Source organism: Lagenorhynchus albirostris, chromosome 14 (assembly GCF_949774975.1).
Source record: "Lagenorhynchus albirostris chromosome 14, mLagAlb1.1, whole genome shotgun sequence".
Taxonomy (NCBI): Eukaryota; Metazoa; Chordata; class Mammalia; order Artiodactyla; family Delphinidae; genus Lagenorhynchus; species Lagenorhynchus albirostris.
Genome location: NC_083108.1, coordinates 48071518 through 48091926, shown reverse-complemented (window position 1 = coordinate 48091926; position 20409 = coordinate 48071518). Strand labels below are relative to the sequence as shown.

Here is a 20409-nt window from a genome sequence, read left to right as displayed (position 1 = left end):
TCGCCACGATGGAAGCTAATCTGCAGTTACAGGATTCCCCAGTATTGCTCCCCTTAATACCCCTGGATGTGTCAAACTGGAGATGTCACCTCAACTTGACTTACATTTTTCACTTTACTACCTTTGCTCATAATCTTCCCTCTGCCTACAACACCCTTTCCCAAAATTCAGCTTACCAATATCTTACTAGATAATAATAGTATTGTTTTATTTAAAAGGAAAAAAATATATTGGGGGGCCTTTTGTTAGAGATACAAACTGAAGTATTTAGAGATGAATTTTTTTTTTATCTTATTAGGACTCCAGGGTCTGTATAAAAGATGTATTCCTTCAGGAAGCTATATCTAATAGCCCCAAACCTTCAACAAACATGCAACTTGTAGGAGGCATCAAATGCTACACATTACTCTAGGTGCTGGGTAAACTAGACAGTAAAACGTTAGCCCTCCCCTTAGGAGCTCAGTCTCACGGGAGACAGCTACATAAGTCAACAACTACCACGGAGAACAACTGAAGCTATGAAGAGGTCAACATAGGGTCCTATGGGACCACAGACAAGTGCTAATCCAGGCCAATGGTCGGCAGAGGGAAGCATCCTAAAAAGGGATGCAGAAAAGCCCTAATGAGCTGTTCCTCCACTGATTACCCAATACACCTTTTACAGCTCCTCTTATGGTCATCCAATTCTGTCTTTGATGCTTCGTGCATGTACAGTCTATCCTCATTGTTTGTGAATTCCACATCTGCAAACTCGCCAATTGTTAAAATGTACTTTAATCTCAAAGTCAATACTCATGGCAATTTTTTGGTCATTCACAGACACATCCAGATCGGTAAAAAACTTGAGTCTTCTGATGCACACATTCCCTGAAGTGGAAAAGCTGGTGCTCTGCCTTCTTATCTCAGCTCTCGTACTGTGAACAAGTGTCCTCGTCACAGTCTACCTAGTGCCACATTTTTCGCGTTTTGTTTCTGGTGATTTCACTGTTGAAACTGGCCCCCAAGCACAGGGCTGAAGTGCTGTCTAGTGCTCCTAAGTGCAAGAAGCCTGTGATGTGCCTTCTGAACAGAGTATGTGTTACACGAGTTTAGTCCAGGCATGAGTTATAGTGCTCTTGGCAGTGAGCTCAGTGTTAGTAAGTCAATAACGTACACTGAATAAGGTGTTTTTAAGCAGAAGCACGCATAAAACAAGGCTACGTGTTGATCAGTGGATGAAAATGCTGTGACCAAAGGCTCACAGGAACTTAACTCTGTATTTCCCTTATAAGCAATGGTTCAGTATCCACTAATTCAGAGGTCACAGCAATGTTATAGAACATAACTACCACAAATAACAAGAGTTAACTGTACTTTCTTTCCCTTGAGGGTGGAAATCAGATCTTAGGCATCATTAGTGCCTCATATGAAACAGGCATTATTAAACATTTAGGTCTTAACTGAGAAGTAAATTAATAAATTTTTTCTTTCGTGTAAATGCCTTGACTTCAAAATTAAACAGGGACCACACAGCTTAACAAAGGCTGGGCACTATGACAAAACACTTCATTTCTTTACAGCTTCAAAATGACCAACAATGGCTTTCACCAACAGGCTTACCATTTTTGTTCTTCAGATTAGGGTCTGCTCCACTTTTTAGAAGCTTTAAGGCACATTGTTTATGAGCCCGATAGGCGGCACAATGCAAGGGTGTATTTCCTAACTGATCCGAACAGTTAACAGCAGGAGGATTCGGCCTGTTGAGCTGACAATTGAAGAAATACAATGCAGATTACATACCAAAGACAGACTTTCTTCCATGAAACCCATGACGGTACAGTAGAACTGAAAATTCAGGCGGACCCTCATGCTCCAGAGCCTGATGAGCAGTGGGGCTCCTCAGCATCTCAACTGTCGGTGGGTTCCTGCTCACAAAATCAGCCAACCCACGTCACTCCCCATGCTGTCCTCAAGCTGCCACGGAATCTCAGGCCCCACGCTCCCCTGACAACAGACACCACACACTACACCAGGGCCACCCCTGGACACTGGGATCCCACTAAGATTCTTTCGCCCCTACCAGTCTTGCAATTCACACTTGTGACAGCAAAATTACAAATTGGTCTACCACAGTCATTCAGAAGCATTAAAACCATAAATGTGGGCTTCCCAGGTGGCGCAGTGGTTGAGAGTCCACCTGCTGATGCAGGGGACACAGGTTCATGCCCCGGTCTGGGAGGATCCCATGTGCCGCGGAGCGGCTAGGCCCGTGAGCCATGGCTGCTGAGCCTGCGCGCCCAGAGCCTGTGCTCCGCAACGGGAGAGGCCACAACAGTGAGAGGCCCGCGTATCGCCAAAAAAAAAAAAAAAAAAAAAAAACCCATAAGTGTTAAACATGTAAATGTTAAAGGTCTACTGAATTTGTTGTTCCCAGTTGACTCCTTTAAAAAGTTCTTTTTAAAGGAGTCTCCATTTCACAAAGTTTTAAAATATGTTTTAGGCACTATACTTGGAAACCAGAGAGACCTTTTCAAACGAACTGAAGTAACTTTAAGGCAAATGGCCGTGCTTCAGTCTTGAATTTAGACCACATTCAGAGTTTTGTGTTTAATGAGACTATTTTCAGGAAATGGAAACTGGAAAGTAGGTCTCCTAAGAAGAAAAAGAAATGGGTAAGTTTTCAGTCTGTTCTAACATGATATAAATATTTCAAAAATATTGTCCCTTGTTTGTATGTTATTTTCTAGAACTATAGCATACCTTTCAGAAATAATTGTTCATCAAAATTAGAGAAAGGTATTCCTTTATAGGTCTTATATATTATATGCCAATTTTAAATTGGATTAATCATGAAGAAAAAAACTATCCTTATATTAAATGTTTACCATGAAAAACTAAATTCTTAACCATTAGGTTTTCAAGTAGAAGTGGGGTAGTAAATCAGAAATTCAGAGAAAAACGTAATCATTTAAAATATATCCTGCTTAAACTATTACCATGCTGTGTTTTCAGATATTTAAAGACTTCTGTTCTATTATTATGATCTCGAGTATTCTAGTCCCACAATTTGACTACGTTATGAACTCAACGTTAAGTAAAAAATTTCCTCAGCTTTTCTAAGCAAATTGTCTGGATTAGGCACAAGAATAATTTGTGAAAATTCATGTTTAAGTAGCAGTTACCCTTTTGTTTGTTTGTTTGTTTTTTGTTTTTGCAGTACGCGGGCCCCTCACTGCTGTGGCCTCTCCCATTGCGGAGCGCAGGCTCAGCGGCCATGGCTCACGGGCCCAGCCGCTCCGCGGCATGTGGGATCTTCCCGGACTGGGGCACGAACCCGTGTCCCCTGCATCGGCAGGCGGACTCTCAACCACTGCGCCACCAGGGAAGCCCAGCAGTTACCCTTTTTTATATATCTTGAAGGTATTTGCTTATCTGTTTCTAACTGGGGCGGTCACTTAATGTTTTCAATAATCTTTTACCTGGAGAGTGAAATACCTATATTTCCAGGGAAAAACTGTAGTCCTTTGATTATGCGAAATGCTGATTTAAATGGGCCTCCTGCAGTAAAACTTGTAAATAAGGAACTATCCCAAATTCAGTAGCTATTTACTGTTCCATCTTTTTTTTCTTACTATCTTAATAAACTTCACACCTTTCTGGAAAAAAAAAAAATTCCCTGCAGAGTAAAGAATACATTTGTTTTTGTTTTTACCAGAGCTGTGAGTTCCGCTGTTCTGCCTTCTCTTGCTGCTGCTAAAAGTAATTCTTCAAGCTTTCTTTGTTGAGTCCTTTCTACAGCTGCAAAAGGAAAAGTACATATTATTCTACTTCTAGTCTGGATCCTATTAGCAAATTTATCACAAAGATGTATAGAGAACAAAGTGATCATGGTAAGAAAAGTCACAATGTTTTGAACTGTAATTCAAATGCTGTTAGACTTTACTGTTATTCTCACTGCCTTTATTTCAGACTACAGAGTTCAACTTCCCTCAGGTTCAGATGAATTTTTGTTTTCAATTCAGAGGTCCCTAAGTACATTACTCACGACAACACCCAACACAAGTAATTATGAATTACTTTTGCATGCTGAAATACTATTATATATGTGCCTTGGAAAGGTAGATAAGTGGGGAGAGGTACTCATACCTTCCAGAACCTTAGAATGCAAAAATAATAAGAAATAGCGTTGGCAGGAAGACATACACACCATATAAATATATTTAGGTTTATACATACTTACATACTTCTACATAAGAATATTTTATTTCTTTAACAAACACTCTAGCACTTACTACATGCCAAATACCTTTCAAAACACTTAAACAATATTAACGCATTAAATCCTCATAACTACTCTTTGAAGCGTTACTATTTTCACAATTTTATAGATGAAGAAACTGAGGCAGCAAGAGGCTAAGGAACTTAACCTAAGCCACACAGCCGGTATGTGGAGGAGCTGGGACTTGACCTTCGGCAGGTGGGTTCCAGAGTCCACGCTTTTACCATGACTCTGTGCTGCTCGTACTTGCAGAGAATGAGAGCAGTATGATTTAAGGGACGACAGTATGTAATAAGGTCTCATTTCTGCTATGTCTGAGTTCTGTTTTGGCTTACAGAAAAGAAACAATTTCATAGAAAGGCTTAATAATAATCCCCCTTATAATATGTGTACAATGTCCTGTGCAAAGGCTGCAAGGGAGGAACTATAAAAGGTTTCCTAGGTCTCCTCAAGAAATAATGAACATTTATTAATAGTTAGTAATTACTATGCGCTAACAGTTGTTCGAGACACTACGCATGCCCTTGCATTTCAACTACAGGAAACACATAGCTTGAATACAGGAATAGCTGGAACCAGTTTAACTTTGTCTTAAGAACGGACTAACATTACTAATATACCATCATCTTCTTTTCTCACATTTTGATTTCCACACCCACTCCCTCTCTCTCCACTTTGGAGGAAGGCTGCCACGCCTCCACACATGCTCCCAACACTGCTTTCTTTTGCTGGGATTCGTGCTCTTCAGTCTTTCCTCTAAGGCCACTGGACTGTGAGCTTTGGAGAACAGTCACGTCCCCACCCTTCCCTACACACCTGTACTACTACATGTATTACCTGGAGCTGTAATTTATCCCTGCAGTCATTCTCGAAGTCAGGTACCTGTTCTTACTCTTCTGTGTATCCTAGACATTTATGACAGTATCTGGCACAATGCATATCTAGCCAATAAATATTCACTGAATAATCAAACAATGTTTAATAATGTTTGTTCTAGACTTTAAGGAAGGGTGGTAAATGTTTCCCTCTAGATTGTCTAGGCTCATCAATGAAGGAAAACTGGATTTGGAGTTGAAAACCCTGCTTGTGTTCCTGTCCTGTGTTCCTTCTGGACACTGAAAGAAGACTGCTGATCCAGCCTATAAAAACAAATATTCCAATTTGCAGACTCAAGGCTTCTAGAGTGCCCATAATGTTCTGTTCCTTGACATGGGTGCTGTCTACATGGATGTGTTTCCCTTGTGAAAACCGCAAGCTGTGCATTAATAATGTTTACTTTTATCCATATATTTTATACCTTAATGTTTTTTAAAGCAAATACTCCATCCCCCAAATAATTTGTCTTATAAATTTTATTTTCATTTTTTAAAATATTTATCTATTTATTTATTTATTTTGGCTGCATCCATCCATCTATCTATCTAACTATCTATTTTGGCTGCCCTGGGTCTTAGTTGCGGCACTCAGGATCTTCATTGAGGCATGCGAACTCTTAGTTGCAGCACGCATGTGGGATCTAGTTCCCTGACGTGGGATCAAATCTGGGCCCCCTGCATTGAGAGTGCAGAGTTTTACCCACTGGACCACCAGGGAAGTCCCTGTCCTATAAATTTTAAATTTGATATGACTATAAACTAACTCTTTGTCTTTCTTTTCAATCAGAATCCAGAGCTAGTAGGGATCACAGAGATCATGAAGCCTAACTCCATCCTGATAAGACACTTACATACATGCCCAGCGTAGGTTAAATAGCAGTACACTTCAAATGCAGGTGAGAACCTACCAAATGTACTTCATTAACAACAGAAAATCACCCTTTTGCAATCTCTATAGTAAAGAGTGATTCAGGCAAGAATTATCAACGAATGCTAAAATCACTGATTTAAAGTGATTTTATCCTGATTTCAGGATATTTACATGGTCTCAGTTTTTCTCCCCAAGGATTATTTATTAATTACAAAAGGGGGAAGGTAGCTTAACAGTGGACCACGTAGTGATCAGAGATAATTTCACCAGTAATGGAACAGAATGACATCATGTACCTCCTAATATGCACTGGTATAAAGCATAAAACCTTATCCTATGCCAAATACAACCTATGGCAAAATGAATATCCTGAATCTGATTATATGAGACAAGAAAAGCCCAAGTTGAGGGGCATTCTACAACAGTGATCTTATGATAATGATGTTAAATCTCATGAAATTGATCACTATATTGTGATTATATAAGGAAATATCCTTGTTCTTAGGAGATACATACTGAAGTACTTAGGGCTAAAGTATCATTATGTCTGCAAATTATTCCCTAATAGCACCACAAAAAAAAATTAAAAGTAAATAGATAACATTAAATAATATATAAAAAGGTAAACCAGATGTGGCAAAATGTTAATGACTGGTGCCTAAGTGCAGATATACAAGTGTTTGTTGTACTATTCTTGAAACTTTCCCATAGGTTGGATATTTCTCAAAGTAAAAAAAGTCAAACGATATGTAAAAGAAGGTACACTAGTCCTCTCTAGTGCCTGACAAGTAGAAATCTACCCTCTTCCAAACACTTCTAATCATGGGAAACTCACTACACCTTTCAAGGCAACCCAAGCCATTATTATAATACACTGGACCCAAAGATAAACTCCCTGGCATGCCATCAAGTGGATCGTCAACTGGCCCTGGTCGGCCTCAAATAAGAATACCCCTCTTCCAATATAACAGTTCTTGAGATATTCAAACATGATTCTGTTGTGTCTACTGATATCTGTCTTTCTGGGGTGAAACATTTCCTGTCTCTACATGCATTACCCTACAATTGGGTTTCTGGTCTACCTGTGGTCTTGGTGGGTTGTGGATGTACTCCCTGCAGGCTGATCCATTTAATGCACTATCCACAAATGATATCACACCTGGCTAAGGTGATCTCATCAGAGCAAAATCTCTATTTCTACTTCTATTACCCCAGCTAGGACCATACTGTAGCTGATAAATCGTTAAGTGTCCATCAAGTCAACTAAGCCCTTGTTCTTAGCACAGCTGGGTTTTGGTGGCTGTGAGAGTGGGTACTTAGAGCACGTCTTTACAGCTAGCCCCATTAAATGTCAACTTGTCAGGTGAACCCAACATCCCAGTCTGTCAGGAGAACGTCAGTTCTGGGTTCTCATCTTATTACAAATAAAATAATAGAACAGGATCAAAGACAGTACCTAATCCTCCCAATTAGATCATAATTTATTAAAGGGCAGGGATGACATATAATATGATCAATCTCCTCAAAATCACATAATACTGAGCCTTATAGAAGATGTTATGTGTTGATTTGTTTATTGAAAATGAGAGGGTTCATTTTAGATGCAAGAGCGCGTAGAGACGTTGATCTAAAGGTGTCTGACAAGCAGACAGTATCTTGTAACTAAAGAAACAAGGGAGATTTTAGGTTTCAAGGTCAATTGGAAAGTAATAAAAAGCAAGACCTTGCTTCGTACATAGATAAAAATACTAATAACAAATAAAGCAACACCCTTGAAGTACAAAATTATCTTGCCCTTCTCTGAATTGCAGAGGAAAGAAACAAAGGATGTGTGTGAAACTGCAACTCTAATTCAATACCTTTATTCATAAAGTAGTAATTAAGAAATCTTCTCTTCTCAGGGACCTCCCTGATGGTCCAGTGGTTAAGAATCTGCCTTCCAATGCAGGGGACACAGGTTCAATCCCTGGTCGGGGAACTAAGATCCCACATGCCGCGGGGCAACTAAGCCCACGCGCTCTAGAGCCCACATGCCACAACTAGAGAGAAGCCCATGTGCCGCAACGAAGACCCAACGCAGCCAAATAAATTAATTTTAAAAAATGTGATCTTCTCTTCTCTACTATAGAAATACTACCAAAAAAATAATTACAGCCAAAGCCCTGGATATTTGGGGGATAATCCTAACGAATGAACGCTTCCCAAAGTAAGCATCAAAGTATTTTTGTTTTAAACTATTTTTAGAGAAATCCCTAATATGTCTTCTTAAACGTAACTGAATCTTTGAAGTTCATCTAACAATGAAGCTGATCCATGAAGAATTTACTGTTGGCTGCTGTACTACAGTGAAGCCCTCAGGGTAATGGAGCCTGCCAGAGCTATCGTCCCCAATATCACATGACTCCCAGTAGCTACACCTCTTATAGTTCTCCTGTCCTGCGCTCTGTATTCCTTCACTATCATGCTTCTGCAGCCTTTCAGCCGTACTCCCTCATGTCTCTAATTTCTACTTTTAATTTTGTTGGAGATTTGATTTTTAAAACTCGCCATAATCTTATATAAAGAATTTAAAAGCTCTGCGGAAACTCTCATATAGTTTTATGTCTAATCAGTGACTTGCAAATTACATTATCTTTAGACCACAGGCTTGGTGTCATCTATTTTGGCACCTCAGAAGCCATTTCTACTTCTATTCTGGACCGTGTCTATAACGAAAATAAATGCTGTTTAGATTAAGATTCATAATATTTACCTTCAAGCATGTTTCTGATTTCTTTGTCATGAGTGACTTCCTTTGCTGTCTGTCCATTCCCATTAACAACAGTAGTATGAGCATTATATTCTAAAAGAAGCATTACCAACTCCTAAAAAAGCAGAGAAATTATAGACTTTATTATATTATAGCCCTTTTTCAAATTACTAATTACTACTGAGTTTCTTCTACAATAGAAAGAATGACTAGGTAGGAATCTTTATATCACTTCAGTTCTGTCTGCATTATTGTGGTTCCTCAGTATTCACTTAAATTGACTACTACAATTCAACTAATTGTAGTAATGACTGATGCTGCCTAAACAGTTGCCAATCCACAATTAAACAGACAACTTCTGTAACTGATTTTTAAAGTAAATTACCTGGTTATTTTACCAAGTTGATTCATGTGGTCAAAACTAAATATGAGTTAACAAAGCCATTATTTAAATTAGTAATATAAATTAGATAATTAGAGCAGATAATACATTCATTTAACATTATTCCTCCAAAAAATGTTGAAAAAAAATAATTTCCTCTACAGACTTAGATCTTTTAAAAGTTAATTATGATGTTTATAATAAATAGGACATTATTTTCTGAAGTGATATAGACTGACAGGATACAACACTATCAAAGGGATGCTTTATAATGAATCAAATGATCTCCTGAAGTCAATATTCAACAACGGAGCATAAGCTACATCATTCATATTTACTCTAAGTGGCTAACAGCTCTTTTAGGAATTTTTGTAGTAAAAAATGTTTAAATGCATATCTATCTAAACACAGACAGGAAGAAAACAAAATACTCATTGTCCTAGTCACTCCATGACCACTACAAACATTTTGGACGGTTTCTTTCTGATCATTTTTCCCTTGCATAAGTCTGAGATTTTTTTAACATAATTTTATTTATGACATAATTGCTTAAGTCATACTCCTTTTGCCTAATACATCAGTTTCCTGGATGTTATAGTGTCTATAAACATACTTTTCACTGAATATTATTCTATAAAATGTACTACCACATTTTACAAATAGAAAAACTGCTAAAAAGTCTAATATTTTAATAAAGTAAATTCTTATAAAATATCTTAGCATTTCCTATCATTTTAAAGGTAACATTTTGGAAGAAGTGTTTTCATAGTTTATGTAAACAGTTCATATTAGTAAAGAAAGCAGAACAACCCACAGAATGATAGAAAGTATTTATAAGTCATATATCTGATAAGGAAATTTTATCCAGAATATATAAAGAACTTTTACAATTCAACAAAAAGACAACCCAATTGAAAAAATGGTCAAAGATAAAGAAGAGCAATCAGAAAAGGAAATTAAGAAAAACAATTCCATTTACAATGGCATCAAAAAGAATAAAACGCTTAAGAATAAACTTAACCATGGAGGTGAAAGACTTATACACTAAAACTATGAAATATAGCTCAAAGAAATTAAAGAAGATATAAATAAGTGGGAAGACATCTAGTGATCATGAATGGGAAGACTTAATATTGTTGAGATGTGAACACTACCCAAAGCAATCTACAGATTCAATGCAATCCCTAACAAATCCCAATGATGTTTTTTCCAGAAACAGAAAATCCTATCATAAAATTCACAAGGAATCTCTAGAGATCCCAAATAGACAAAACAGTAATGAAAAAGAAGAACAAAGTTGGAGATCTCACACTTCCAGATTCCAAAACTTACCTCAAAGATAATCAAAGTAAGCAAAACAGTGCAATAATGACATAAAGATAGACATAGAGACCAATGGAATAGAAAAGAGAGCCCAGAAATAAACTCTCACATTTTGTTCAAATGATTTCCAACAAGAGTGCCAAGATCATTTGAAGGGGAAAGGACAGTCTCTTCAACAAATGGTGCTGGGAAAACTGGACATTCACATGCAAACAAATAAAGTTGGACCTGTATACTTTATACCACATACCAAAATTAACTCTATTAGGAAGAAAGACCTAACAGAAAACCTAAAACAAAAATCTTAGAAGAAAACATAAGAGAAAAGCTTCATAGCAGTCATTTCTTGGAATATGACACCAAAAGCATAGGTTAAAAAAAAAGAAAGAAATTGGACTACATCAAAATTAAAAACTCTGTACAACAAAGCACTATCAAGAGAGTGAAAAGGCAATCCAGAGTGGGAAAAAATATTTGCAAATTGGGTATCTGATCTAGGATTTATATCCAGAACATGTAAATAACTCCCAAAACTCAAAAACACCACCACCACCAAACTATCCGATTTTAAAAATGGGCAAAGAATCTGAAAAGGATACATACTGTATGTATGTGACATACACATGGAACTATGTGACATTCTGGAAAAGGCAAAACTATGGAGAAAGTAGAAAGATCAGTAGTTGCCAGGGATCTGGGTGGGAGGAAGGATGAACAGGTGGAGCACAAAGGATTTTTAGGGCAGTGAAAATACTCTATATGATATTATAATGATAGACACATATCATTAAACATTTTGTCCAAACCCAAAGAACATACAACAGCAAGAGTGAATGCTAATGTAAACTATGGACTTAGGGTGTTTATGATGTGTCCATGTAGGTTCATCACTTGTTTTAACAAAAAAAAACAAAAACGAACCACTCTGGTGGGGCATGTTGATAATGGGAGAGACCATGTGTGTGTGGAGGAGGGCATACGTGGGAAATCTGTATCTTCCCCTCAGTCTTGCTGTGAACCTGAAACTACTCTACAAATTTGTCTTTCAAATACAAAAAATTTAAATAAATGGGCAAAGGATTCAATAGACATTTTTCCAAAGAAAGATGGCCAATAAGCATATGAACAGATGTTCAACATCACTAATCATTACGGAAATGCAAATCAAAACCAAATGAGATACCATTTCACAACCCTCAGGATGCCTAAAATGAAAAAGACTGACAATAACAAGTGTGATGAGGATGTGGAGAAACTGAAACCTTCATGCAATGCTAGTGGGAATGTAAAACGGTGCAGGTGCTTTGGTAATCAGTTTGGAAGCTCTGTAAAATACTAAACAGAGCAATGCCAAGTGGTGCAGCAATTCCACTCCTAGGTACATACCAAAGAGAAATGAAAACATACGTCCACGACAAAAATCTTGCCCATGAGTGTTCAAAGCAGCATTATTTATAATATCCCCAAAGTGAAAACAACCTAAATGTCCATCAACTGATAGTTGGATAAATAAAACGTGGTATGTCCATACAATGGAATATTATTGGGCAATAAAAAAGAATGAAATACTGATATATATTATAATCATGGATGAGCCCTGAAAACATTATGTTAAGAAGCCAGTCACAGAAAACCATGTATTATATGCTTCCATTTATATGAAATGTCTAGAATAGGTAAATCTATACAGACAGTAGATTAGTGGTTACCAGGGCCTGGGGGGGAAGGGGTAATAGGGAGTGACAGCTCATGAGTACAAGATTTCTTTCTGGGATGATCCAAATGTTCTAAAATTATGTTGATGGTTGCACAAGTCAACATACCTGAACTACTGAATTGTACATGGGTGACTTGTATAGTATGTAAACTAGATCTCAATAAAGTGCCTATAAAAAGACAGCAGAGATATTCAAGTTTGGCACCACATGGCACATTCGAGTTAAGGAATGTTATTTCTCAACCTACCTCATCTAGTTGTTTTATACCATCTTTGCAACTGTACAGTGTTCTAGTAATTAATTGTCCTGATCTGAGTTTCAGGAAGGTATAAGAACTAATGTGGAACCTGACTGACATAAATCCTCAAAGGGCTGGACTACAGAAAATGGGCAGAGGGAATGGTATGCACAGAGGTAGAGAGGTACCTTTAAGAAAAGAGAATATGCTTCGATTATGTGGCAACAGGCTACAGGGGGAAATAGGGCAGACTTTCAGAGTTGCTATATGCAATCTCAGGGGTTCAGACTGTCCTGAAGGGAAGGGACACCTCTTAAAGGTTCCAGAGGAATGACTATCAGACTGCAAGTTACAAAAAACACCTGTCCACCCTGTGAAGAAGATTAAGGGCAAAACTTCTCAGAGTGTGGTCCCCAGACCTGTATGTAGCATCAGCTTCACCCATGAAATCGGCAGAAAGGCAAGTTCTCAAGCCCCATCTCAGACCCACTGAATCAGAAATGCCGGGGATGGGGTCCAGCAACTTGTATGTTAAGCATTTAAATACAAGCGCTCAGGCAGGAGAAATCATCAGAAGAAGTTTTTATTCATTAAATCAGAATTAGAAAATAGAAGGCACCTGAAGAGACCAGTGGCTGGATGTCTAACTCGAGGAACATGAATGAAACACCCAAACAGAGAGCTCACCGCTGATTTTTAATATCTCAGTGGGTAGAAGAGGTTTTAACTTTCTTCAAAGGTCTGTTGCAGTATTATTCTTATGTTTAGAAAAAACGTTTTTAAGCCAAACTGTGCTTCTCTATGCCAAAATTAAAGACCATCCTGCCAGGACTTCCCTGGTGGCCCAATGGTTAAGAATCCGCCTGCCAATGCAGGAGACATGGGTTCAAGCCCTGGTCTGGGAAGGTCCCACATGCCGCAGGGGAACTAAGCCCGTGTGCCAAAGCTACTGAGCCTGAGCTCTAGAGCCCATGAGTCACAACTACTGAAGCCTGTGTGCTCTAGGGCCTGTGATCCACAAGAAGAGAAGCCACCTCAATGAGAAGACCACGCACTGCAACGAAGAGTAGTCCCTGCTCAACACAGCTAGAGAAAGCCCACGCGCAGCAACGAAGACCCAACGCAGCCAAAAATAAATAAAAAATTATATGTAAAAAGAAAAAGACCATCCTGCCCCCTTTAACAGTTTGTACACATACCAAAGGATTGTCATCCTCCTCTTCATCCCTCAGGATCTAGAATTCCTAATCTAGCCCTGAGAAGTCCCTGGTGCTTTCACACAAAATTCCAGCTCCAACCACTTTTCCCTCACAAGTTCTCCTTGCATCAACGGAATATGTGGTTCTCCTCTGAACTTTCTGCCAACTCTCCACATTATTTACTATTCACTTAACATACTTAAGCCCTTACATTGTACAAGGTCCTCCACCCGTCAGGGAAAACACTTAGGTAATGAATACTGAAGGGATCTGAGAAAGGGCTGACAAAAATCAGAGCTGAGATCAGGATACTGACTGGGACATCCCTGGACATGGTGGAATTGAGAGATTAGGAAAAAAAAAGCCATTGGGAGACAGAGCAGTCCAGGTAAAAAGCAATGAATATGTTCTCAAGCAGAGACAGTAGAAAGGATTTAAAGTGACAAGTACTTCAATGACCAATACAAATACTGCGTAAGGAGCTTGTGTGAAAGAAGAGGAGCCGCATTTTAAAACATGAAATTCCAGATATCTGAGTGGCAAGTAAGGAGCCAAAACATGCAGCTAAACAGAAGACCTGGACACCTGGAAAGAAGTATGAGGTCAAAGTACAGATTTCCAAATAATCCCCCAGGAGAAATAATGAAGCCTTAAGAGTGGATGGGGGCTTCCCTGGTGGCACAGTGGTTGGGAGTCCGCCTGCCGATGCAGGGGACGCGGGTTCGTGCCCCGGTCCGGGAAGATCCCACATGCCGTGGAGCGGCTGGGCCCGTGAGCCATGGCCGCTGAGCCTGCGCGTCCGGAGCCTGTGCTCTGCAACGGGAGAGGCCACAACAGTGAGAGGCCCGCGTACCGAAAAAAAAAAAAAGAGTGGACGGGTTTCTTAGGGGGACAGTTTCAAGAGAAAAGAGAAGAATGGTTTAAAAAAAAAACAAACAGAAGAACACCTACAATGAAAGGTAAGGAAAATGAACAAGCACAAACAGATAGGAATCAGAAAAGCAGCCAAAGATGCAGCAGTAGAAACAGACTGTGTAGTGCCTCTTCCCAGAGAGATCAGCTCTGTTGGAGTGCAGCTATGGAAAATAGGAAAACAGAAACCTTAAAAATAGTAAACCACTGAGGAACTTTAGGAAAACATTCAGTTAACAGGTACAGTCAGGACCCAGACTACAAAGGATGAAAATAGTCAGGTGCTAAGGAAGTTGAAAAAAGGAAGTGTAGACACATTTTAATAATATTTTATAAAAAATGAGAATAAGGACAAGCATCTTGCTCAGAGAAGGTCTCCTTGCCCACAAGGTCTCTTCAAGAGCAAGAGGACACGGAGAATCAGGAGAGCTATCTCCAGGAAGTGGTCATTCATGATGTATATTGACTATATTCAAAGACAGTACAAAAAAAAGAAAAACACAGGACCCTAAGTGGCTCAAGCTAGCATAGTCATAATAACGTACACTCAGTATTTATTTAACCAAAATCTAGCTGTAGATTAAGAGAATGAGAAAAGTGAAGTGGTTTTAGTGGGGATTAAGGCAGGGAGAAACAAATAATCAAATGCTTATCTTCCAGAAGTAAGCCAACAGAAAATCTAAAATTAAAAAAAAGAACAAACACAACAAAAAACAAGAATCAGTGACATAAGTATATTATTTAGAAACATGAAAGTTAAAAAAAACTGAAGTAACAGCTGAAAATAATGACATAGTTGCCTCTAGGAAAGTGTGACTCAGAGTGGGCAGGCGTGGAGCAAAGGTCATCAGTTTTTCGTTATAAGTCTCAGAATATCACCTGACATCTAAAATGAAATACACACGCACCTGTGTCTGTCATACAGAGTGAAGTGAGTCAGAAAGAGAAAAACAAATATTGTATATTAAAGCATATATGTGGAATCTAGAAAAATGGTACAGATGATCTTATTTGCAAAGCAGAAATAGACACAGACATAGAGAACAAACATATGGATACCAAGGGGGAAAGGAAACGTATGGATACCGAAGGGGATAGGGAAGGGGATGGGATGTACTGGGAGATTGGGACTGACATATATACACTATTGATACTAGGTATAAAATAGATAACTAATGAGAACATACCATATAGCACAGGGAACTCTACTCAGTACTCTGTGGTGACCTAAATGGGAAGGAAATCCAAAAAAGAGGGGATATATGTATATGTATAGCTAACACAACATTGCAAAGAAACTATACTTCAATAAAAATTAAAAAAAAAGAAACACACATGCACAGGCACATACACAGAATTTTTCTTCAAGAAACACCTAAGAAAAAAGTCTTAAAGATTCCTAAGACACTGCTAAATAGTAGCTGAAATATGTAAGGCAGAGACATATGTTCAACTTAACACTTAAGAACTAGCAATGTCTCCGAAATTACCACAAGAAAAGCCTGTTTCATAAGTTAATTGGGACTGGGCTTCCCTGGTGGTGCAGAGGTTAAGAATCCGCCTACCAATGCAGGGGACACGGGTTCGAGCCCTGGGCCAGGAAGATCCCACATGCCGCGTAGCAACTAAGCCCATTCGCCACAACTACTGAGCCTGTGCTCTAGAGCCTGCAAGCCACAACTACTGAAGCCCACATGCCACAACTACTGAAGCCCACGCGCCTAGAGCCTGTGCTCTGCAACAAGAGAAGTCACCGCAATGAGAGGCCTACGTACCATAACGAAGAGTAGCCCCTGCTTGCCACAACTAGAGAAAGCCCATGTGCAGCGACAAAGACCCAATGCAGCCAAAAATCAATCAGTCAATAAATTTAAAAAAAAATTAATTGGAACTTCCAGATTCCACCTAGCATTTAGAAAGCTGAAAATCACTCCCACTCTAGTAACAAGGGGAAAAAACAGGTAATCTACAGAACTATACTTTTCTTGAACCCAAAAAATTAAGATGGCAGGGCAACCAACTAGCCTGAAATCTAAGGAAATTGCTTCAAGGCAAGCATGGGCTCACCTTGAATAGGTGTGGGAAAAAGATGGGACCTGCCAAACATTAATAGAATGAAAGAAAAAAAATCATATAATCATCTCAACATATGCAGAAAAAGCATTTGACAAGATTCAACATTCTTTCAGGATAAAAAGTCTCAACAAATTAGGTAGAGAAGGAATGTACCTCAACATAATAAAGGCCATATGACAAGCCAATGGCTAACATTATATTCAACAGTAGAAGGCTGAAAACTTTCCCTCATCACAAGGGTGCCTACTCTCATCACTCCTATTCAACACAGTACTGGAAGTCCTAGCCAAAGCAATCAGGCAAGAAAAAGAAACAAAAGTCATCAGAATCGCTAAGAATGAAGTAAAATTGTCTCTATTTGCACATGACATGATTTTATATACAGAAAACCCTAAAAAGTCCACCAAAAGCTGTAGGATCTACTCAGTGAATTCAGTAAAGTTGCAGCATACAAAATTAACACACAAAAATCAGCAGCGCTTCTATACACTAACTATAAATTATCTGTAAAAGAAAGAAAACAATCCCATTTACAATACCATCAAAAACAATAAAATACTTAGGAATAAATTTAACCAAGGAAGTGAAACATCTCTACACTGAAAACCAAAAGACAATTATGAAAGAAACTGAAGAGGACACAAATAAATGAAAATATATCCTGTGTTCATGAAATGGAAGAATTGTTAAAATGTCCATGCTACTCAAAACCACCTATAGATTTAATGCAATCCCTATCAAGATTCTAATGGCTTTTTTTTTTTTTTTACAGAAGTAGAACAAATAGTCCAAAAATTTATTTGGAACCACGAAAGACCCCAAATAGCCAAAGCAATCCTGAGAAAGAATAAAACAGGAGGCATCATACTTGATTTCCAGCTATGGTAATCAAAACAGTATGGTACTCACATAAAAACGGACACAGAGACAAAAGGAACAGAATCAAGAGCCCAGAAATAAACCCATGCATATATGATCAACTGATCTTTGACAAAGGGGTCAGGAATACTTAATGAAAAAAAGACAATCTCTTCAATAAGTGATGCTGGGGAAATTGGGTATTCACTCATAAAAGAATGAAACTAGACTCTTATCCTACACTGCTCACAAAAGTTAGGGTTAGGGTTAACTCAAAATGAATTAAAGATATAAATGTAAGACCTGAAACCATAAAACTCCTAGAAGAAAACATAGAGAAAAGCTCCTTAACATGGGTCTTGGCAACAATGTTTTGGATATGACATGTAAAGCAAAGGCAACAAAAGCAAAAATCAACTGGGACTATATCAAACTAAAAGCTTCTGCACAGCAAAGAAAACCATCATAAAAAAGGAAAGGCAACATAGAAAATGCAACAAAATATTTGTAAATCATATATCTGATAAGTAGTTAACATCCAAAATATATAAAGAACTAATACAACTCAATAGCAGAAAGACAAATAATCCAATTTTAAAATGGGCAAAGGATCTGAATAGACATTCTTCCAGAGAAGATATTCAAATGGCCCAGGTACCTAAAATGGCACTCAACATCACTAATCATTAGGGAAATGCAAATCAAAACCACAATGAGATCTTACCTCACACGTTAAAACGGCTATCACCATAAAGACAACAGACAACAAATGCTGGTGAAGATGTGGAGAAAAGGCAACACTTGATGTTGGTGGCATTGTAGACTGGTACAGCTATTATGGAAAACAGTAAAGAGGTTCCTCAAAAAAATAAAAATTGAACTACCATAGATCCAGCAATTCCACTTCTGAGTGTAAAACCAAAAAAAAGAAAGAAGGAAAAGAAACACTGACCTGAAAAGATATCTGCACCCCCATGTTCATTGCAGTATTATTTATAATAAACATGGAAACAACCTAAGTGTCCCCTGACCAATGAATGGATAAAGAAAATATGGCGTGTGTGTATATATATATGTGTGTGTACACACACACACACACACACACACACACAGGAATACTATTCAGCCATAAAAAGAAGGAAATCCTCCCATTTCCAAAAACATGGATGGATCCCAAGGGCACTATACTAAATGAAACAAGACAGAGAAAGACAAATACCATATGATCTCACTTATATATGGAATATAAAAAAATAAAAAACCCAAGCTCATAGTAAAAGAGGTCAGATTTGTGGTTACCAAAGGCTGGAGGTTAGGGGTGGAGGAACTGGATGAAGGTGGTCAAAAGGTACAAAATTCCAGTTACAGGCACACCTCAGAGATATTGTGGGTTCAGTTCAGACCACTGCAATAAAGCAAGTATTGCAGTAAAGCAAATCACATTAATTTTTTGGTTCCCCAGTGCATATAAAAAGTATGTTTACACTATATTGTAGTTTATTAAGCGTGCAATAGCATTATGTCTAAAAAAATAATATACATACCTTAATTAAAAAATACTTAATTGCTAAAATATGCTAACCATCATGAGGCTTCAGCAAGTTGTAATCTTTTTGTAATAGTAACAAACACCACTGATCACAGATTACGATAACAAATATAATAAGGAAAAATTTGAAATATTACGAGAATTACCAAAATGTGAGAGAGACACAAAATGAGCAAATGCTGTTGGAAAAACAGACTTGCTCAATGGGTTGCCACAAAACTTAAATTTGTAAAAAATGCATTATCTGAAGTGCAATATAGCAAAGCACAGTAAGGATACCTGTACTATTTACCTCTGTCTCTACTGTCTTATACACAATGCTTAACATTCCATAAAAAATTACCAGACACACAAAAAGCAAGAAAAGCAATCCAATGTCAAGAGACAAAGAGGTTAACAGAATGACAAAGAAATGATCAAGATGTTGGAATGATCAGATAGAGAACTTTGTTATGTTAAAAGGTCTAGTGGACAAGGTAGACAACATATATGATGAGATGGAGAACTTCAGCTGAGAAGTGGAAACTATAAGAAAGAGTCAAAGAAAAATGCTAGAAATGAGGTAAAGAATGCCTTCAGTGGTCTCATCAGTAGACATCAGAGCACAGCTGAGGAAAGAATCAGTAAACTTGAAGACAGGCCAATAGACATCAGCTAAACACTAACAGAGAAAGTGGAAGGGAGTGGGGAGGCAGTCGGAAAAGGGGAAAAGGAGTGGGGAGAAGAAATAGAACTGAGCACCCATGGCTGTGGGACAGTATCAGTCTGACAAATGTATAATAAGTTATTCAAGAATTTATATGAAGTACTTCCTGAATCTAGCAAAAAAGAATAAAAAAAGGAAAAAAAGATCATGAAAACAGTATCTGCTATCATTTGCGCACGTAATTTGCCCTCACGAATGCCGTGTTCTGCTAACCATTTCCATAACTCTCTGCAGGTCAGCCTTCTCAACCTTGATCCTCTGAACTCACTCAATTCATTACCATAATTGCAGCCGCCTGGCTTCTGATGTTTAAGTGCCACCTCCAGGCCTCTACTGTTTTAAGGTCCTATGACATCCCCCGTACCCCCTTTGCTATCAGTGAAGCAGGTCTGCAATGGCATTTCCAGATGGCAGCCCTAGACCTCAGAGGACATGGAAACAGTTTCTCAGTGGTGTTAGGACCTTTTCCACCAGCGATTTTTCGGTGCTTTGGTAGATGATGTAGCCTTTAGGCCCCTCCACGGCACAAAATTGTCTGGTATGATCCATATTCAATCCAGCCTGCCTGCTTATTTAAAACCTTCAATTGTCTGCAATGGCATTTCTGGCATTTTGACACCTATAACGGGGGCCATTGCTTTGTCCATGCTGCTAGGAACTTTCCAAATACACCTCAACTTGTACCATCAAAAGAA

The 20409-nt window shown here is 38.3% G+C and overlaps 1 protein-coding gene across 1 annotated transcript in view; it reads right to left on the bottom strand.

Annotated features, from left to right (window-relative positions):
* Positions 1 to 20409, bottom strand: part of OSBPL1A (oxysterol binding protein like 1A) — a 208454-nt gene that overhangs the window by 159845 nt on the left and 28200 nt on the right. The window contains exons 6-8 of the mRNA XM_060170508.1: positions 8757 to 8868; positions 3692 to 3777; positions 1600 to 1744 (exon numbers count right to left, since the gene is read on the bottom strand). Coding sequence (XP_060026491.1) covers positions 1600 to 1744; positions 3692 to 3777; positions 8757 to 8868 — 343 coding nt within the window. The remainder of the gene's footprint in view (positions 1 to 1599; positions 1745 to 3691; positions 3778 to 8756; positions 8869 to 20409) is intronic.